This window comes from Ischnura elegans, chromosome 11 (genome assembly GCF_921293095.1).
Source record: "Ischnura elegans chromosome 11, ioIscEleg1.1, whole genome shotgun sequence".
Lineage (NCBI taxonomy): Eukaryota > Metazoa > Arthropoda > Insecta > Odonata > Coenagrionidae > Ischnura > Ischnura elegans.
This window is the reverse complement of record NC_060256.1, coordinates 8041563-8064695: the sequence shown is the minus strand read 5'-3', so window position 1 is coordinate 8064695 and position 23133 is coordinate 8041563. Positions and strand designations below refer to the sequence as shown.

The 23133-nt window shown below is 36.7% G+C and overlaps 1 protein-coding gene across 4 annotated transcripts in view; it reads left to right on the top strand.

Annotated features, from left to right (window-relative positions):
• LOC124168545 (transcriptional adapter 2-beta) overlaps positions 1 to 23133 on the top strand; it is a 31789-nt gene that overhangs the window by 239 nt on the left and 8417 nt on the right. Inside the window, exons 2-10 of one of the 4 annotated variants that reach the window (XM_046546887.1) lie at positions 18 to 219; positions 314 to 411; positions 621 to 680; positions 6616 to 6757; positions 8908 to 9125; positions 15162 to 15237; positions 15505 to 15664; positions 15840 to 16047; positions 18968 to 19017. In XM_046546887.1, coding sequence (XP_046402843.1) covers positions 213 to 219; positions 314 to 411; positions 621 to 680; positions 6616 to 6757; positions 8908 to 9125; positions 15162 to 15237; positions 15505 to 15664; positions 15840 to 16047; positions 18968 to 19017 — 1019 coding nt within the window. In that variant the 5' untranslated portion in view covers positions 18 to 212. Of the gene's footprint in view, position 1; positions 220 to 297; positions 412 to 620; positions 681 to 6615; positions 6758 to 8907; positions 9126 to 15161; positions 15238 to 15504; positions 15665 to 15839; positions 16048 to 18967; positions 19018 to 23133 lie in introns of those variants that run through there. The other 3 variants (XM_046546889.1, XM_046546888.1, XM_046546886.1) reach the window with 3 other exon arrangements.

Genomic DNA, 23133 nt, shown 5'->3' with positions numbered 1-23133 from the left:
GCCATTTATCCCGCCAGATAGCGCTGAAATAAGCCATTCACTGAGCAAGTAATCAGCAATTTCACCCACGAAAAGTCATTTTGGTACGTTATCTTAATTCACTGGATCATACAATACTAGCCGGAATGTGATTGAGAAGAAGAGGATGCTACCGCCACATGCTGAATGAGTTTAATGTTGTCCACGAATCGTGAACGACATCGGAAATAAATATGGCGGGTAAGTATGGGTGGGAAGTCAGCGTCACTGAATTAAGTCGTTGTAATGGTTCTCTCCGTCTTATTTTTTTAACGCACGATGCTTCCTATTGCAGAAATATTTGAAAAGTACACCTGCACGTATTGCCAGGAAGGAATAAGCGGTCTTCGAGTGAAATGTGCAGAATGTAAAGACTTCGAGCTTTGCTTGGAGGTAGGTCATGTGACCCGCTTCTGCGTCCCTATTTGTTCATTACCGTAATGAATTGCTATGCGAGCGAATTTTGAATGCATAGTAGAATGAAGTTGTCATTCGGTTTAACCTTCGCGATGATATAGAAATGATATTCGAATGTACTCTTTCATCCCAAAGTACCCAATGTTATTTATTCACAGTAAAAATGTGATTTATTTTTCTTTAAGTGCTTCTCATCCGGCGCGGAGATAGGCCCCCACAAAAATGATCACAGCTATCAGTTAATGGTGAGTATTGTTATGTAGTGGCTACAAATCTTGCTTAAGGTTGTTTTAGCAAGACAATCATCATCTAATTATTGTTTACTGAAAAATCAACTGTTATTCGATTTTTGTAAGGTACACATTTTCGTCTATGTGATATCTATCTTTTAAATAGAAGCACCATAAAATGTATAAATATATATAAAGGATTTTTAACAATATTTAAATCTATAAAAAGAATTTTAAACTATTTAAATATGTTTCAAGGGTCTTCTATCAACCTGTAAATTAAATATATTAATATTATTATTATTTAAATCGGGAAAGAGTTAGCACTTCCTATCCGTCTTGCCTTCTCTTTTTGGGATACAATGTATGGTCATGCTGTCGTATGCCAATGCAAATGAAACAGTAATTTTTTTTAAATTGATAAGAAAGGCAGTGATTTATGAAGTAAGTTGAAATTACCATACATGAATGATTCCATGTTTGATCAAAAATAATTATGTATTCGGAAAACTTTTAAAAAGTAACCTCTAAGCCATACCACTTTCATGTGTGGGAATGGTATCTTTAATGTGAACGTTAGTTTAGATGTTCTCTAAAATGTGTACTTGTCATTATCACGAGTCATTTTTGCGAGCATTTGTTGTCTCTTGGGTTCATATAGTTTCATGGTCAATCGTCTCCATACTTGACCGTGGTTGTTTTAAAAATATATTTGATGCTTCTGACATTTACGTAATAGACCCACTGGTGCTTGGCAGTTCAAGTAATCCTTATTTTCCTTCTTAGGGGAGAGTAATCAATTGCTATCACATCTGCTGATACTGTTGTAAATTATCTATGGTCACTTCTGTGATCTCTCTAATATGCTCTCTCTCTCTGCTTTTAATTTCTTAAAATTGGCAATTATTCCCAGGGTGATGGAAAGACACGTAAATGCTCCATTACTTTCGTGGCGAAAGTTTTTCAATGATTATTGTGCATATTAATTGACCTCAGATGTGTGCAAATATCTCCCTGAAATCAAGAAATTATTTACAATGACATGTAGCTTTACTCTGAGCAAGATTTAAGATTATTTGGCTGTTAACCTTTTCCCTATTAAAGATGTATGTATACGTGTGGACGTTTCCTGACCCGGGAGACGAGAGCCGTGTATTTACGTGTGAGAATTTCCTGGCCAGGAGAACGACAGGCGCATATATACGTTTTCTAGCTCTCCCTCTTTTATGACGGTCGCGGGTGTACATTGTCTTTGTTTCTGGACCCAACACTGTGGGGTTTAGGCTTTACCCTCGGAATCCGGGAGCAAGTATCCTGACCCCTTGTCTTTTATTTCCCCTCTTAGCGGTAACGGACCGCGGTCATGCAATTGTTTATCCAGTCAGTATTGGAAATAAATATTTGTTCTTTTCTCAAGAAATATAAACTGAGAATTGAATTCTTTGTCTTTTGAGATGCGGTTACAATTTTTAAACAAAATTCTACGATAAATATTAACTTAAATCTCGAGTTTTGTATAAACATCAACATGGACATTGTTGCTGCATTAAATGCATTAATATTGACCCTAGAACTTTGTTTATAATGTGACATTGCTCGGAAAAAATGACGAATTCAATTTAAAGTCTGCAATTTACGTGCAAGTAACAATTATCCATGTGCTAAATACAGATAAGCAATACATAATTGCTAACGGCTTCTGGGTGCAGCTGCGTGTTGCGCTTTGTCGTGCAAGCTTTCGCGACCGTTACAGGGCACATCATCAGGCGATGAATGAAAATACGGAATAGGTTTTTTAATTAATATACTCGTCCACCTCCCCCATCCACTGGAGTAGTGGGGGACGCAACACGCAGCTGCACCCAGAAGCCGTTCGCAACGATGCCTCTCGCTTCGAAAACCTACGTTCAAAGCAATACATAAGTTGACCGCGAACCAATGCCGCAGGTATGGTCGTAAACCCGGAAAGGAGGGAGCACAACTACTCTCGGAGTCCAAGATAATGCGGAGTCCCACCGTGGAGGGGTCGAAAAAGGTTCTGCGAGACACTTCTTAATGAATGCCCTCCAAAAATGCTCCGCACCACAAGAAAGAAGAGTCTCTTGGGGCTCAGTACGGCAGTCATGCAAAGACGAAAATTCCGCTGTCTCCAAAGGGTTAAGGCTACACATGATGGGCACATGGTGTGAATTTTTTCCAAGAGATGTAACTACCATCGGGAGAACCTCAGTGCCGTAGAATAGTAACTAAGTCTCGCAATTGCCAAAATCCGCTAGCCCATCAGTCCTCAGTCCACCCCTCTAACGTTTCCCTCCTCTCCGTGACCACCCAGGAAGCCTGTTACACCCCAGATCATGGCTTATTATCAAACATGAAACATGTTATTATATTGTCTGATCATAGGTTTTCATGAAAAATATGAAACATTAGATTTTGTGAAAAGTGAAAAAAATCTTTGGAGCTTACCATTCGTACTCTGAGTCAACCCAATGGGCTCTTGAACCAGTGCCTCCTATTGGCTGTAGGATTAATTGCTCAAATGATACTGTGGCACCCAAAGTATAATTATTTTGAAAGCTAAAGCCTGAATCGCATGATCATTTTTTTGCATTCCTTGCAAGTGGTAGCTCCAGTAATCACTCCAATGATGGCCAGCGGCTCGCTTCTGTAAATGTCATTAGCCCGTCATTACTGGATTAATGACGTATCTGTCAATCCTAGGATGCCGGCGCTTGGAGCAATTCTGTAACTTTTCAGCGACTTCAGTAAAACTTTCCGCCCGTCAATTCTAACTCGTCAGTGAGAGCTGGTGAAAGCTAAGTTGCTGCAGTGCACCTCTGTTTTTAACGATGAATTTCTGCAATCAATGTGAGGTTGTAGCACTTCATGACTGTATTATAATCAATGACGTTGACAACAGAAAATGGAAGTATATTGCACATATTGATATTCGGTACATTATTGCAATGATGAATGTATCCAATGTGGATAATTGAATTTTGAATGAGGTCAATATTCAGGCTAAACTCGCTCATCTTAATTTTGACCTCAATTTTTTAGTGAACCTATCCGGTTAATTTATTTGTTAATGGATAATTTTCATTTGGATATTTTACGAGTGATAGGTAAATACCAGCTAACACAATCACATGCAATTATACTAAGGTGATTAACTGTATCAATGTTGGTGGATGTTTTCGGGAATTGCTGCGTAGCTAACATTTTCTTATTCGACGTTTCACTCCTCCTACTGGGAGGGTTATCAAGAGAATGGGAGGAATGCATTCTCGTCCTGAGCTAAAGTATGTTTCGTTAACCCATTGTTGACCCGATTTTGAATTTTCACAGAAGGCGATAGCCGTTGGTCATTAGATTGGGCCAGGAACCCTCTCCATATGCAGCTGAGGTTATATCCATCCTCCCTATCAAAGTTGTTTGGTCTTTTCGCTATCTTGACGGATTCACGTTGTAACCGTACGGGCGCCATCCCTCGGTCTACACTACCACTAAACTAATACCAGGCTAACGTAAATCGGGTTGTGAAATAGGTTCTCGTCCGAGGAACTGTGACAGGTTGCCAAATGAAAGGTCGGGATACAATTATCTATAACAGCATTTATTTTAATAATTAACAAACAATTATGAAATCTCATTACCTTCATTAACAGAGAAACAGACCAAGCATGCGATGGAAATGAATACTTCGGGTGGAGAAGAAGCCAACGTGAAATGAATGGCACACGTAACGCGCCGCCTGGGACCAAGCAAACCACAATCCGGAACTCGGAAAACAGACCCCCCATTCTCTCATTCACATCAGAAACAATCGCGAGAGAACTCAACACGACGAATTACAGGCAGGGCAAGTACTTGGGGGCTCACAGCTTTGATGTCCTGGTTCAACTCCAGAATAACTCCCGGCGTCACGACGAAACTCCACAGCTGTTCTGGCAAGACCGTTGCTCAAAATCGGGATCGTTGTCTCACCGCGTGATCAGCCCTTCCGGCCATCGCCGACCTTCCGCCAGGCAAGGTTGGCTGAGATCTTTTCACCGCCGTGGTTGAGGAGAGAGAGCGAGAGCGAGCCACCGGGTCTCACTTCCAAAACTCACCTCCTCTGCTTCCCCTCCTTTTTTCCCCTCTCGTCGTTCGGGAACAACTGCCTAACAACCTGTGTTGAGCTCTCTCGCGCGCGAGTTCCGTATTTTTACTCCCCTGACCCGCGACCGCGCTGGCTTGCTCTCCACCCGGTGACCCCGTGGAGTTACATCGTATAAGACGTGGATGATATTCTTCCGTCTTTGCCAATACCTGTGTAGCGTTAAACATTATTTTATGCCCAGGGCTGGAGGCGTAGTATTCAGCGACCGCAGATGCGTCCCACTGATGTAGTTTCAACGCTCTTTCATGCTCTTTAAGCCTTTGGGAGGTAGAACGCTTGCTCTGTCCCACGCAGCTTCTGCTGCAGCAGCAGGGAACCTCATACACTCCCATGGATTGAAGGGGAGGATGGCTATCCTTCGGTGAAGGCAGGATATTTTTAATTTTCTTCACTGTGCAGAAGCGAGTCTTTACGTTGCCTTTTTGAAGGATTCTATCGGTAACTCTGGAGATGCATGGAAGTTTAGCGTATGCTAATGGCTTCTTCAACCACCAGCATTGATAAAAGAAGCAGTGAAAATCTTCATACGAAAGTGATTAACTGTAGACGTAAACACTAATTGTATTGTGGTAGCTCTTCTTCAATCATTCAATCAACCCAGATTCCAAAATTTCATAAGGATTTGGTAGCTTATTCACCTATTATGAGGCTTATTAGAAAGGCTTGTGTTGAGTCCAACATAGCTCCAACTTGACTTGCCGCCCCAAGGTTGTTGTATAGCTGTGTACATTTATATTTTACCTGTTTCTCATACAGGGAAAAGTTGTATTTAAGACTAGTTTTTGAAAACAGCTGGATGGCCTTGTTGGGCTTCCCTTTTTACATTGTGTATGGGTGAAAGGCATTGTGTCAAGAATCTTCTTGTTTTAATTGTTGTAATAGTTTATGAGTGATTTTGCAGACAGCATTCAATTTTCATTTATTATTACCGATTAGACAATGATTTCCATTTACTGAAGGGAAGTCTAAAAGTTTATTTGTTCATTTATCATTATTTTGCCTATCAGTAAATGCATGATACACCTAGTGCTTTTTCACACTGACTGAAGGATACTTAACTGCGGTCCAAAGGCCTATTTGCAATCATTTGTGCAGCAGTTGTCAATATCTCATTTCCAACATGCCTTATAAGTGGTATTCTTACTGTTAAAATTTACTTGGATATCACAGTTTTACTAAAAATATCCTATGGTAAAATTTAAATGCACATACATAAAAATTTTGTCTCCTGTGCTTATCTCTTATTTTTATCTCCTGTGCTTATCTCTTATATTATCTCTTATCTCCATAAGTGTTCGGTAAAAATGTATTTTATCAAACAGTCTTTAAAATTGCAGAAATAGTCTCGAAAGTCTGAAAATCTGGTGGAATATCAGTTAGATTTTTTAGTGGCTACCTTGTTTACTATGCAAAGGCTGAGTGATTTTGTTTCCTATTTCTGTTTACATAATGGATGGTGAAAATTATGTTACAGCTAGTTACCTTTTTAAACTTCTGCGGTATTTCCTCTTGCTCCACTCAGGTGGGATCATAAAATTTATTTTAATCAATGTCACATCCAGAAGTTGACAGACGAAAAATGTGAAAGAGCGTGAAAGATATGCTAGTGGTGGGTTGGAACACAGTATTTGAATGCCCACCATCAGAAGGGCAGATACATTAATGATAACCATGTATAGACATTTCACAATTTTATTACTAATGCTTGAGGGAATTTGAAGAGAAGCTGGTTGCTATTAACTGAAATTATTTTAGTTTTATCCTGATATCACTTTTATGCTTTTTCAGGACTGTGGAACTGCCAGTGTTTACCTGGGTAATGGTGGATGGACTGCGAGGGAACTTCTTAAATTATTGGATGCTGTTGAAGTGTTTGGTTTACGCAACTGGGATGATATCAGTAAACACATTGAAACGAGAACACCCGAAGGTAAATTTTCTTCTTTGTGCTCTGGTATTAATTTCAGTCATTCATGGGACTTTTCTCATAGCACAACATTATCATTTCAAATCATTTGACAATTTTATGATGATTGAGATTCAGTAATTTGTTGGGATTTTGTCATAACACAGCATAATCATGTCAACTCAGTTGGCAATTTTATGATGCTTGTGATTTCATATTCACAGAATATTTTTTCCTAGAAGACTGAAGAATGTTATGTTAATTGCCTTCAAATTATCAGGCAATGTAATGTTGAATTTTAACATAATGAAGGACTAAGCACTCCTGTATAACAATGCTAACCTATGTTTTTATTTACTACATTATTCTTGGGTAAAATCGGATGCAGTCATCTAGCAAGATGGATGTATGATTAGTAAATATGAATTTTTCATGTCCAATGATAGCATCTGGGAATACCTACTTTAACAACGTAATAGAATGAAATTAGTGTTCTTCATTGTTTAATAATATTGTTAGTCTTCATGGAAGTCGCTAAAATTAAAAACCACCCGCATAAATATGTCACCAAGTTGCTCCCACATGTATTGCCGTTACTGTTCAGATGCGTTTTCCAAGTTTTTCTTAAGAAATCTTGATTTGAGATAAACTTAGGGTGGCTTACATCTGCTTAATGTATTGAAATTGGTGTTACATTAGAGTGCATATTTCAACCATTTAGTATGATTTCTCATTATATCACTTGAATTATTTTTTTCAAATAATTCAATATTTAAAGGTTAATGATAGCAGTAAAATTTGATTATCCATGCAAATGGATGTGAGGAATATAAAAACCCCCCGCGTAAAGCGGCCTGAAGAGATAGCACTTTCATTGCTGCATTTGCTTTCAAATTCTGTCGCGTTTGTTAAATTTGTGGTTAATGTGCTGCCGATGATTGTGCGGTTGATGACTGCTGCATTGCTGAAAAATAAATTTTTTCAGTGAAAATCATTGAAAAATGATGAACACTAGGGTCTCGTAAAATGACAAGTTGAAACAAATTATGAAGAAATAGTGCCACAAACGAGAATTGAACCTTGGACCTCGGGATAGGAGTCGAACACCGTAACCATCTGCTTACCACTTCTGCTTGAAGAAGACCTATTTCTATGGGGTTATATTATATTATTAATTGTTGAACTGCATTTTTTGTTTAAACAATATTTCATATAACCCCATATGGGTGGATGATTCGTGAATTCCCGATGGACTACAACACTACGAAGTTTGATTGAAATCTGAGACCCGGTTTTCGGACACTCCCCTTGTGAGTGAAAGAAATGACTGTACGTTAGCAAATAGAAACAAAGGAGGACCAAGTTTTCTATTCGCTAGTTAAGAAGGAAAAGAAGGCACATACTTAACTGTGGGCGCAGTTAATTTTAAAAGTTGATTAGTCATCAGTTAATATTAGTTTATTTTTTCATGAACGCTAAATTATGCACAATTACATATTTGTGAATTTTGATGAATTAGGCTGGGTTATGGAAAAGAGAAAATTAATTTGATGAAAATGCAGGAATATAATACAATAGTGTGCTTTAAACAAATAGGCCTCTATGGCTTAACATGGAAATGACAGTCCTTATGCATAGGTAATGCTAGTACACAAAGCTTTCAAATGCCATGGGGAATATTAGTCTGTATAATTACCTATCAGCCAAATATGTATGCAATTCCTTTGCATTGTGATCAAATAATGAAGTTAAAGGGAGAAGTGATGTATTTACGTGCAATGACAGGATATGTACATGTGCATACATTACTTACCAATTCACTTAAATATGTTCACCAATGCTAAACTCTGGAGAAGCAAACGATAGGAATTGGAGGAAAAATGGTGTGCGGCTTATGTGAAAATTTGAAGGATTCTTGTAAGCCGCATACCCCCTATTTTCACCTGCAATTCCGAAAGATAAGCGTGCAGCTTCTATGAGTAAAAATGATAGTAAAATGTGGGTTTTCAAATCTTCTTATGCCTGTAGACTTAGCTAAATGGGATTTAAAGATTTTCTTGGCTCAAATTCCTAACAATGGTAATATTTTGTGGTATCTAAGAGTAAAGATTGTTCTCTGAATTGTTTCATTTAGTATGTTGCTGCCAAACTTTAAACCCATGTTTCTTCAACAGAGGCGAAAGAAGAGTACACGGCAAGGTTTCTGGAGGGGAGCATTGGGCGGTTGACGTGGCCAGCAGCTGCCACAGCTCGTCCTAGACTGGCTGATGTAACTGAACCAGACAGTGGACCTCTTTCTCCCTCTCACACTGGTCGGCTACCTCCATTAGACGTCACTCAGGAAGAAGCAACTCAGTTGGGTTACATGCCGCAGAGAGACGATTTCGACAGGGTAAGGATAAAAAGAAACCTTTTTTTTTTTAAGCTTAATGGTAAAATGAGGAGATGGAGGACAGTTATTGAAACATTTTAGTCTTTTTTTAAGCAAGTGGTTTTGGAAATAAATATCATGCATTCTTTTATCACTTCATGTTGGAGCATATTACTATGGTCCATGAAAAGTGATGAATAAACTCAAGGAAATCCTGTGACAAAATCATAGCACAACTGGTGCAAAAATCGCTAATATCACGCTCATGTGGTGGAAATCATATTTTGTTATTTATCAATTAAAAATGACCAAAAATCATATTGGAAACGTGATTTCATATATTTGACTTGTTAAATCCAATCTTCATTGATAGTTATTTAAATAGTCATAAGATATATCCATAATTTAGGCTCATGTTGAGTCATGGTTGAGCTTCCACGCGAGACAGACGTGGGCTGGTGCTTCGCTCGAGACAGGCAGGTGCCTCAGTGATGTGTTCAGTTGCGTCCAGAGTATAAGTGCATTCAATTACGAGGATAACTTCCTACTCAATTTAGAAGCTCGAGTTACTAATATTAAGTGGAAACTGCAGTTTAAAATGGCTAATTGCAGTGTATGTAATGTGAATGTTCTTAAGCGCCAGCTAAGGATTACCTGCAGTGAATGTCAAACTCAGTGTCACGCTACTTGTGTTCACTTGTCCAAAGAGGATATCGAGTATATTGGCGCTGAAAAGCAAAGTTGGCGTTGTCCTACCTGTGCTGCGGAAAAACGTAAGAGCATGTCAGTAGTTCCACTGGCGGATACGGACACTGCTAGTATCTCTCATATTATAAACCTTCTAGAAGAAGCTAAAGAGGACAGGAAACGCATGGAATTGGACTTGAACAAGGCTATTGAGTTTGTGCACAATAGATTAGATGAAAATACTAAAGTGCTTCAAGAAAACTCAGCGCAGATTGCTGAATATTTAGCGACAATAGACTTACTTAGGCAAGAAAATGTTGGCTTAAAATCTCGAGTGAGTGAATTAGAAAAGAGGTTAGACGACCAAGAGCAATATTCTCGCGTTAATGACCTTGAAATACACGGCATTCCCCAGCAACCAAATGAAAATACCTTAGAAATCGTGAAAAGTGTGGGGGACGCCCTTGGTGTTAAAATAACCGACGATATGGTGAACACATGCCACCGATTGGGAAAGAAGGGACACGAAGGCGGAACGAGAGGTATCATAGTCAAATTCGTCCGTATACAAAAGAAGAAATTCTTCAAAAGAGGCGAGTGAAAAGGACCTTCTCCACACGGCACCTGGGCTTGGCGACCGATACTCCGGTGTACATAAACGAGAGCCTGAGTCCAGGTCGGAGGAGACTCTTCGCTGCTGCGCGTCTTGCGAAGAAAGAAAAGGGATACAAATATTTATGGTTAAGGCATGGGACAATACTCATGAGGAAGAAGGAGAATGATCAAGTAATCACTCTGAAATCCTCTGATGACCTGGAGAAACTGTAAGCATTCTGTGAGTGAGTTATGTATGTCTTCAACCTATCTTTACTAACAAAATGCAGAGTACTGTTAATGATAGTGGATTTAATGGTGGCAGGTTCCTTGTCTTGCATCAAAATATAAGAAGTCTAAGAGCTAATTTTGATAAATTTGTATTTCAACTAATTAATCTCGATATAAAACCCGCTGTAATTGTTTTGACAGAAATTTGGGTCAATGACACTGAAGTATCTATGTATCAAATAACTGGCTATCGGAGTTTTGATGTGTGTAATAATAACTATAGGGCTGGAGGAGTTATTGCATATGTAGCAGATACTTATGAGTGTTCTTCTATTGATCTGGGTGAATTAAAAACTGCTGATATGGTTAAAATATCAGTAGGGATAAATGATTCTTCTTTGATAAGCATTATTGGTGTATATAGACTTAATTTTAATCCTGTTGAACATTTTTTGAGTGAATTGGAGAATGTATTAACCATCTCTCGTGAGAGGAATTTAATTGTAATTGGTGATATTAATTTATGTATATTACAACCCAACGATATTTCCTTTGAATATCAAACCCTTATGGCTAGTCATGGACTGGACCAGCTTATTCGAGTACCAACTAGAATTAGCAAAACGGGTAGTACATGTATAGATCACATTTTTTGCAGAAGTAGAGATAACTATAAGTATGAGGGAAGAGCGGACGATTGGGGTTTAACAGACCATCATGCTGTATCATGTTCTTTAAATATTAATGTACCCATTAATATATACGAACGAGTTTATCGAAGCCATTGCCGGATAAACTTTAACCATCTAAATAATAGTTTGCTAAGATGTGACTGGAATGATGTTTATTCACAACAAAATGTCAATGAAACCTATGAAATATTTATAATAAATTGAAATGCTGCATTGAAAAAGCTGAATACGTGTCAGACAGTAACAGATCGGGAGGAATGAAGAGGCCATGGATGACTTACGCTTTGTGCGGGAGAATTTCTAGGCGAAATTTTCTGTATAAAAAAATGAGGAAACACCCTGAAAATGAAAAGCTAAATAGGTACTACGTATCGTACACGCAAAGATTAGAATATGATATTAAAAAGCGCAAAGAAAAGTATTACAGGGACCTATTTGATAGTAATGTCAATAATACCGCTGCTCAATGGCGCATTTTAGATTCACTCACGGGAGGAAAGCAAGGAAATGAGAATTGTGTAAAAATTAGAACTAGTAATGGTATCGTTGTCACTAAGTGCCAGGACATTGTAAACGAATTTAGTTCACATTATGGTAAAGTAATTCAAGAATTGACCCAGAACAATTATTTTGAAAGTAATACGAATAAATACAAAGAAATATTCCCAACCTCCAATTCAATTGACTCACTGTTTTTTGTTCCTACTGATGCGAAAGAAATTAGCAGCATTATTAAGGAATTAAAGTCTAAAAAATCTAAAGGTGTTGATAATGTTTCCACACAAGTTATAAAAGAAGTAAATGCAAATATTTCGGAGGTCCTTGCCCATATTGCTAATCTAAGTATGTATACTGGAATATTTCCTAAACAATTAAAAACTGCAATAGTGATACCAATTTTTAAAAAAGGTGATAAAATGAACGTAAATAATTACAGACCAATATCCCTATTATCTGAATTTGCTAAAATAATAGAAAAAGTTGTTAAAGTCAGACTTCTTAAATTTCTAAATCAGCATAGTTTTTTCAATAAAAACCAATTTGGATTTATGAGTGGTAAGAGTACAGAGGATGCATTATTAAAATTCTGTTCAGAGCTGAACGATGGACTGAATAAGAACTGTAGAGTTGCTGGCTTATTTGTAGACATTACCAAAGCCTTCGACTCCATTAATCATAACATACTAATGAATCGATTATGGGAAGCGGGTATACGTGGAACCGCATATGATTGGTTTCAAAGTTATCTTTGTGATCGAGATCAATGTGTGCGTCTCAAAAATTGCTACAGTGAAAAGATTCGACTCACCTGTGGTGTCCCACAGGGTTCTGTGTTGGGACCCATACTGTTTTTAATATATGTAAACAATTTATGTGCTGGCAGGTTTAAAGGTCAATTAACGTCATTCGCAGATGACACTGCACTAAGTTACTCTGTTAATAGTGTTGATGATCTATATGAACACATACAAAGTGATCTATTAACACTCAATATGTGGTTTTCGGCTAATTATATGTTGTTAAGTGAAAAAAACGAAATATATTATGTTTAGCATGAGTAAATCTACCTCAAACAAAAGTAAACTATACTATCAATGTGCAAATTGTATAAAAGATAATGTTACTTCCTGTGATAAATGTATTTTGATCGAACAGGTTAGTCACATAAAATATTTAGGTATATATTTTGACCAAAATTGTAAATGGAAGTCTCACATAAATAAATTAAAATCAGAAATGATTACTATTGTAAGAAAATTCTACTTCCTCAGATAAATATGCCCTGAATCAGTGTTAAAAATGGTATATTATGCTCTCGTTAATTCAAGATTGCAATATGGAATAGCCTGCTGGGGTGGAGCATATTTTATCAACATTAAACCATTGATAGTGAGCAAAAAAGGGTTATCAGGGTTATAACACGATCGTATAGGAAAAGCCACTCATTTCCTCTATTCAAAAAATTAGATGTCCTCCCACTAAGGCATTTATTCATTTATAAAGTCCTTAGAATATTCTATAACCGTAGTGGTGAAAAGGCCCGACCACAAAACTATGACATTAGAGCTTGGAGAAACTTCCATATACCTAGGCCGACGACCGAAATTTATCGACAGTCATACAATTACTTAGGGCCTAAATTGTTTAGCATGTTGCCGAGTAATGTAGCAAACTCGGAAAAAAGATGGGGATTTAAATCCGCAGTTAAAAAATGGCTTATGATGTGTGAGGAAGTAGAGTTTCTACTAAGAAAGGTGGGTTAAAAAGTTTACAATAAAAGGTATATTGTATATTCTTGTATGTAATTATGCGTTTATATAAGAAAAATAGGAAAAATAGTTATCCTTGTCCAAATATTTGAAATACGTTTTGTAATAATGAATGCAATCGGCAATAGAACAAATAACTGAATACAAAGAAATTTTACTTCTCATGTGTGCTAGCACCAAACCTATGTAAAAAGTTTAAGATGGTAGCCCCAAAACTACTAAAAGGGGTACCTATATATTCCAAAATATTTAAGTATGTTCTAAAATGTAATATTTGATTGTAAATGGAATAAATTATATATTATTATTATTATTATTATTATTATTACAAAGGTGAGTTGATAGCCAACTAGTCAGTGAGTGTGGTGATGTATCGGTTTCCAGGAGCCAATTCCCTTCGGTCCCCATATTAAAATTGTAGTGTTTAGGATCCTTGAAGAGTGGTAAAAACAGTCAAGGATAATTAAAAAAAATAATAATACCCTTAGATAAAATTTCTTGTACAGTTCAAGTTTCATTGAACAGATGTTAATTTTTAGACAATTATCAACTGTAACATACGAAGGGCATGATGATCACATATGTTGATAGCTTTCTACAGGGATTCCTTTTCTGAGCAGCGGTCCCTTTGATCTAACTATAGACAAGTCGTGACACCATTTCATCCAGAGATTCTAGGAATCTGAAATACAGTGTACTCTCAATAATATGATGTCAGCGAGACTGGAAAATTAGGACTTCGTGATATCGAATTTCGTAATTTCAAACCTTTTTATTAAGTCATCAAAAAAATGTATGCTTTTGTTCCCACCACCCTTATTTGTCTTTTGTGGCCTTTTTTAATGTTTTCGGGTGTTATTTACGCTAGAATTTGAAAAACTGCTTTTTGTTATTGATTTTATGCCGTGAAAGATGGTTGAAAAATCATAAGAACCCAAACTTCCCATTCTTAAAAGTTACATATCAACGATGTTAGCACTAAAGAAGTTCCTGTCCATTTTAGAATACATAATCAGGTGACGAATTGAATATTTTTGTTTACGAAGGTAATCTTAGAATAAATAAAAGATCGTAGCACTTTCCACAAGATTTTTTAATGCGTACAACGTGTTTCATCTCACTGAGCCATCATCTGGAACAAGATGATTGCTCAGTGAGCTGAAACGTGTTGTACGCATTAAAAAATCTTGTGAAAAGAGCTGCGATCTTTTATTTATTCAAATATGTCTAACTTCCACCAATTGAAGCCTGAATCTGTTGAATGTAATCTTAGAAATTTGTGGTCAGTCACAAGTAGCAACTCTTATCTATGCATAAGATAGAGATATGTTTCCAAAGCCTAAGAAATTTTAACTTCATTAGTTTCAGGTGATCTTGTAACATTCCTGTTTCAGGTTCCTTCTGAATTGATTGATAACCTTTCCTTTCATGAAAATTGTGTTGTATCAGGAACCTTTATAGCCTAAGTTTTTAATTTTTTTTCACCAATAGGATTAGGAATATTGTGTTTTGTGGTAAATATATAGGACCAGACAAGGTCGTGGTGACTCTCATTTTGTATTGATACATTTTTTTACTTTCAGGAGTTTGATAATGATGCAGAATCTCTAGTGTCTACGTTATTTATTAATACAGTGGAAGATGATGATTTGGATGTTGGTAAGTGGAGTATCATTCTGCCTCTTTTACAATTAGGCTCTCTGCCCTCGATCTCTCTCTGCATGGCCTGTTATCATATCGTGGGTGGGTTCTTATGATTTGCATCTAATCATTCATTCACAAAGAATGCAATTTCTTAATTAATGAATTATACCTAATATGGATAATTCAGTGATGGATGTGTGAGTGAGAAACATTTTATTAATTAGAGTATGGTTGTAATAAATATTGCTCTGTGTACTAAATTACTCCTTCTTTTCAATTCAGCTCTTAAGCTTGCTCACGTTGATATGTACACTAGAAGATTAAGGGAAAGGGCACGTCGAAAACGCCTTGCAAGGGATTATCAGTTGGTTGCCCAGTTCTTTGCACCGATGAGGAAAGACAAACCAAATGCACCAAAGAAAAAGCTATCTAAGGAAGACAGGTAAAACAAAAAAATTGCTCTATTATCTTTGCGTTTGAGTGCTTTTTTAACGTGGCTTTGGTTAATGTTGCTCTACTGTGCATCATGGGATGAAATGCATGCAGTTCAATTTGATGTGTTCAGTATACGAGTGAAGAATTTTTATAGTTTTTACATTGTGCTATATCTATTTTAGAGAACTTCAAGAACAATTCCGGCCATTTTCTCAGCTGCTTACTGCTCAAGAGCAAGAACAAATATTAACTAGCGTGCGTAGAGAAAGGGAGCTTAGGGCAAAGCTGGTTGAGTTGGCTAAGCTCCGGTCTCGCTACAATGTGCAGGAAGACGCCTCCAAAATAGAGAGGGCTAAACTCATCAGGGAGTGGAGGGAAAAGCGTCTCGCTGTAAGTTTACCCAAGGCAGTCCTTAACTTTATACTAATGTGAATGTAACGTCTAACCTTAATTGGCACTGAAATGGTCTTGTGTTATACTCACAAGGTGTCTGGAGATTGTGTCAAGGATTTGAACCGAGCAATATCCTAGCTGTGTGTGGATAATATTGAAAAAGTTTGACAGTGTTTGATCTCCAATCAATCCAGGTTTCACAGGAAAATACTTAAATGATCTGACATAAATTCTTTGCACTATAAGACCTCCATAAGAAGCAATGTGGTTCAGAAGGTTGGGACGTTTGGTCCTTTTTCTTAATGTTAGGAAGTATTTGCTTCTTGATGTTTTTCCCATTCAGTATATTTTGAAATGTTCCAGTAAATAGAATTCTTACACTTAATTTTGGAATTATTGGCATTTCTGAAAAATCATTCTCGATAGTGGACATTCATAGTTCAGTTTTCATAGTTGTGTACCAAAATAATATTAGCCTGAAAGGAATGACAGTAGCCTAAAGTGTATAAGATCAGGCAGTCCCCAAGTTGCTTTATAGCCTCTAACTGCACAGCCAGAGTTGCATAGTTACTACTGGAAGGGATTAATCAAAATCTCCATTGCACATAAAATATTTTGCAGAATTTTGTATCTCTGCAGAATCTTGAGTTTACCGGTGGTTCAGTTAGCACAGGATATCATAAAGAACAATTTATTACAAATAAAATATGGATATACAATTTCACTAAAATATTGCTAAAAATACATAACCTGTCTTAAATTGGATTGGTATAAAATATTACAGTATTCCTTAAAAGACAGCTGAATTTACCTATGTTCAAACCCTCATGGGAATTTTGCTTTTGAAGTGCAAAGGATTTACTGTTTCCAGAATTTTCTTACTAACTGAGGTCAATGAGAGAGGAAATCCAATGAATTTATTCTTGGAGATTAATCCTCGTTAATTAATATTTTTATTCTAATATTAAAATAAATTTATTAAGGAATGCCTCTCCTGTTAATTTTTTTATGCGTTATTACATAGAACCTTAGAAATATGTAGTTCCAATTCCAATTTTGTTAATGTAGTCATATTCTTAAGAAATTCTTTTTAAGTACTTCTAATTCTGCATAATATTTCTTTTCATATAGCTGGAGGTTAATACCTATTATTAGTGCTTAATAACTTCCATATTTCATTTGTCTGTCATTTTCTCCTCATTGTGGATTTGGTGTGTTACTACATTTTTTTATTTTGCCTTTAATTTCATTTCATGAAATTTTTTCATGACTGGATGGTTGGTGGGTAGAGACTGACAATCAAATGTTGTGTTCATTTTTCAATGCTCAATTGCAGGCATCAGGTAAATGATAATGGAGTAGCTTAAGATAACTTGCCATGTATGACCATAATCAAAACCATAATGTAACGTAATTGGTCATTGGAATGCTGGTTGGCTCTTTTTTAAGAAAGCCTTTCTGAATGTTAGCAATTAGAAATATTTAGCATCTCAATGGAAAGCATGGGTCTTTGGCTTAAGTTGTTTATTCAGATACATATATAATCGGCCTTTCATCATCATTCATAGCTAGGGATGAGCGGGATAGGCATTACATTTTTGGAACAGGATTGGAATTTGGGAGCTGTTTTCCACTGTTTTCAGGACAAATTATGAGAGAAAAAACTTTTTATCCTTTTGAAAACTACTCTTAATAAAATTGATGGTTTTGAGGCGTAACTTTTTGAAAGTGATTAATTACTGATGAAAAAGTTTTTATTGAAAATATGCGTGTTCCGCAAAATCTTGCCTGAAGCAGTTGACGTGCCACATGTGATACATCAATGCACCCTAGTAAGCGTGAACACATGAAAGGGAATCAATGCAGAAACTGGCTTTATAACCAGGGTAGAAAAAGTTTTGATTGCAAGAGTATATTGGACTGAAAATAGAACTTGTTCTACGGCAGTTTATGTACTTGTTCTACAGCATGTTTATTTACTTGTTCTACGGCAGTTTAACAAAGCTTCATCATTACAAAATTTTACTTGCGAGAAGGAGGCAAAATTTGTATCAGCTCTATTATCAACCATCAAGTGTTGAAAAAGTGGTATATTTTCTCTTTCTTTCAAGATTCAAGCAAGTTTTGCAATGCCATGTGCTAGAAAGTGTAGTAGTCGTGCAATATGGGTGATAAATGGATTACCGTTAGGCTTGTACACTGACAGTTTTCAGTAAATATTTCAATACGGCTGCGTTCGGGTGTTTTTGCAGTGTGGTGTACGTGCTGGCATCCACGCTGATGGTCTTTATGGTGCAAATTGGTTATTTATGATTAATTGATTAATAATAAGAATTGAGATGTGCAAAACTAAGATTAAATATTGACTCTTATTAGTTCATTGTGGGAGAGATTCACAACCTATTTTCAGAACACTATGTCTTTTTTGTCTGTGCAGTAGCATTGACAATTATTTGGTGACATTCACAATCATCAATTCACCTGTTTTGTCATCAAATTTTTAGTTATTTATTGCTTTGAGGTCCTCCTCAACATTGATTAACCAATTTTTTCCCTTGCCTTAGTCTCTGACTTAAGTTTGAGGCTCTGGAATGTGGCGTATGTTTTGGGGATGAGACAAAGAGAGGTACACTATGTATTCAATATTGTGTGGATTACAGCTGAAGAAACAGTCTTAAAACATTCAACAAAAAAATGCTAGTGTACATCCCGCTTACATTTCAAGGATGCTGTAAAAAACTAGTTTCCAAAGGCTGTGTTTGCGGGAATGAAATGTCCCACCCCTGATAGATGTCATAATCTCTAGAAGTTTTGGAATCCCGCTCATCCCTATTATTTTTATGTGTGGTTGTCATGCTCGGTGATGATAGTATTACGGAATCTATCAACAGAAATTATCAGTTTGCCTTTTACCTAGGGCAGCAGTGGTCCCATCCCCTCCGCTCAGTCAATGGAAATAACAAAAGAGTGAGTACTGAGTGTTGCCATTGATTGCACATTAACCTACGTACTTGCATGGTGTCTGAGAAATCTGGTGTGGGAGATGCTGAAATTTGGCGATCATTAACATCATGATGCTATTGAAGTCCAGTATTTATCCCAAAATTGCTGTTCTGCCATATCTTCAAACTGTATGAACCCATAGGTTTGACTGAATTTGGACAGTTTTTATGCCTTTCAGTGCTATGACAAATTAAGCAGTGTTAATACGGCTGCATGACAAAATTTGAACATCCTTGTAATCAATTTTACAAAAAGTCATCATTATCTGTCTTCATAACTATAACATTTACTTGGCATGATAATTTTGAAAGTGGGCTATGGCATTAGGCAGCATGGCAATTGGTGGAGAGGGCAAAAGTCAGCCAATGTGACTAGACTTGAAGCTTAAGATGCTGGCGGAATACATCAAATTGTAGTGTCATATTTATTGCTCTGTAATTCATAAGTAGGAACACTTTTGAGGTGAAAGAAGTGACGTACTCATATTAACTAGCAGTGATGGAAATATTTTGGAGCGATGATTTCCATCTTTTGCTCTTAATGCCTGGTTACATGGTGCAGTCACCCATATAAGTTAATGTCTATAACGATTTTGGTGGACCGGAACAAAAAATGTATAATTGCATTGGCCAAATTAGAACATGTTTTATTTTATGTACATGCATTGCACAATTCAGGTGGTTACATGGTGCATTTTTGCATTCATTCACACCTTCATACATTTAGGCATAACTTGTACAAGTTGATGTACCATGTAGCCAGACCTTAAGAATTGCACTGGTTTCTTGAAAGTGGTCGGAGGAATGTGGTGAGATTGGAAGGAAGGGCGTGTTGGTTTACTGCATTTTGGTGGTGGAAAACACTGCAGATTGAAGACAGTATGTGCGGGGACTTAACACATTTTGGAGAAGTGGATAAAGGGAGCATGGAATCCGGGTATTTTAAATGCTCTCAAAACTATGAATGCCATCTCTGACCTATTGTACAAATATTAATCTTTTTTCCTTAATCATGGCAACTGGAAGTCCTTGACCAATTAGTCATAATCTTGTGAAATCACTGTTTAAAGGAGAAGTGCTGCAAGAATAAGGATTCATGCATGTTTGAAGAATTATATGGCAGTTGGAAAAGTGGGGAATAATGAAAGATATGTAGTAGGCTTTCTTGGGGAATAATATTTGTAAAATACTCTCAGATTGGCCCTTGGTACGGCCTACGTTTAAAAAATTGACACTGTCTTCATTTTATTGCTGTAACTTAGAATTCATTTTGAAGACAGAGTGAGTCCTAGCTCTGATGATGATGAGATAGTCACTCGCCAAAACGTCGGCCTTCAACAATTTTACCCAGTTCCAAATATCTAAACATTTAACAAAAAAAGTGAGTTTTAGTTTTGTCAACCACATAGGTTAGAATCTGAAGTCTGAGAAGATTCAGTGTAATATGAGATATAATGAATTATTTCAAGAATTTCATTATTTTTCTTCGACTATTTCTTTAGTTTGTGCATAAAAGACAATGTTGAATATGTGAGGTTGGGCTCATCCTTGACTAGACTCAATGGAAATGAAAGTTGGGAGGGAGATTGTCTTCATTTGCTGAGCGACCTCTTATGCTGAGGATTTTGTTTGGGGTTACCCTTAGGCTTCATCTAGGATTTGAACCTTCCGTCACTAGGCAAGCACTCTGTTCACTAAGGCAACACCTTTCCCTTCCTTATACTTACCACTGCAGTAGATTCCCACATTTTCCTTCGTGGATGTTAATTTTTTTCCTAACGTGCCATTTATTGAGGTCCAGTTACCCTATTAATTCATTGTGTTATCATTAAATGTGTTTGAATTTAATTTAATTTGTGTGTTCTCATGTCTCAAATGTCTGAATTTTGGTCTAAACCCTATTTGCCATTTTAATAGAAATTTTACTCGCAATCAGTGCATGCAATCAAATCAACTCCACTTCGTCAAATGTTGGTTTTGAATTTCTTTAAAATAATGGCTCATTATTTCATTGCTTGTGTCATATTCACTGGTGTCGTATTCTTTACAGAGTATTTAGGTATATGCATCCCTTGGTTTCAATACGATCTTCTGGTGACACTTGCGGCACAACAAAATAAGGCACATCTAAAAGCACCAAGAAAAATATATAACGATTCAGTCTTTGCTAAAAATAACTAACGGCTTAACCCAATCTTAATCAAGTGTTTTCCTTTTTCTCACATGAGTTCTGTGGCACTAAATGGTCTTTGGCGCATCATAAATTATATACTAGCAAGAACATAAATGCACTTTGTTCTTCCTTCTAAAAACAGGTGAGCACTTGGCAAATAAGGTGTCACTAAAAACAAATGAAACTCTGAAGTAAGGTTGTTTCAAAAACACAAGCAACAATTCAAAAGTTTAGGTTTTTTTTAAAATAACATTTTCCCTGGGGATGGATGTATACAGGATTTTTTTTTGGATCCAGATCTGGCCCTCTATTTCGGGTGTCAGATCTTCAGTTATTTTTGGATCCAAATGCATTTTCAATCGTTTGCCAGAAAACATTGAGGCACTTTCTCAGAAAATATCAAGAATTCATTTATTTGAAAATAGTTTATGTCCGGGTGCTGTATGAAATGACTCCAGATGTGCGATTAGATTTTGAAAACCATAATTCTCCCCAGTAGAGTGTGGGAGGCCATCAACACAAATCATTTCAGCAATCAGCTTTGTGATACATAATTGCCTTTAAGTCATTTGCACATGTGAAAACTTCTTTACAGTGCATATAACTGCTGAGTGCAAAAAAAATGGCTGTGATGAAATCGTTGATGGTAACAAGATTAGACTTGGTGGGATAGCCAGAATTACAATTAGCTCCCAATCAACCGTGAAAACCTCGAAACTGTGAATTAGCCGTGACTTTCATTCACGGTTTATCACCATGGCAACTTCTTTCTTGTATAATGGCGAAAAAACTAGGATTCTAAGGCTTTTGCCTTAAGACTATGGTACAAGGCATGCAAGCACACTTGAAGCATTATGAATCTTGCAGCTTAAATCATCTTGTCCTCTAAAGACAGCAAAAATTCACATAGTTAAAATGATGCCTTAGCAGCTTAAGTGGTAGGGCGAATGGCATGAATTAGGGGATTTGAGTTTATGTCCTGAATGAGGCTAATGATTTTTCCTCATTGGAATCTTTGCTCATGACCATTTGTGTCCATACATGGTTTACTTATGCCCTGCCAAGTGAAATTTGAACAATTTTTCTTTTTATTGTTTGGAAACGTACTGGTGGTAGTTTTGTGTGTATAATTTTCATTTGTAAGTATGATTATTCATTGTAGAGGCCTTAACTCCTTGATGGATACAGCAGTTTGTTTCCTATTTCTAAAATGTGTGGATTAAGACAGCTAGTATTCTATTATTCTGATGAATCTTATTTTTATTGCCGTGGACATTGAGCATCTGTGTTGTGATCAAATTCCACACCATTAAATATTCAATCAGACATCATGTTAGCACATCTTGTGTAACTGTAAGATTATGTATGTAGTTGTTTTAACTGGATTTCTGTTTCTGTTGTTCACTCAAGTTGATCGTGAGAAGGAAAGTAAATTGCTTAAAAGTTTATGTGAAGTGATTATTAATGTTATTATTTCTTGAAAGATGTTTTCAAGCATGATATTCAGCAAACATGGACTCCATAGATAGTCTATTTTTTGCTTATATTTTTTCACCATTGGTACTCTTAATTAGTAATGGCTAAATGGCAATCATTACAGGCAGGTGAGATGAGAGCTGAGAAAACTGGAATTTTGTCTTCCCAGTTATTAATTATTTAGAAGGCTTTCATGAAGTGCTGTTATCTCAATTACTTAGCTCATAGTCTTAGATCATGTTGATTGACAAGGCCAGATAATTTATGGGGAGGTCCATGTAGACCACTGTGTCTTTGGGGCTGTTCCATTTGAGAGAAGTACATTTTTTACTTTACCACCAGAAATTTAAAGGGATTTGGAATACCCCTGTTGGAAATAAGCTTGTGTGGCCTGAGTCTGTTTAATGCTAAGGACCGTGTGTAATGTTCCCC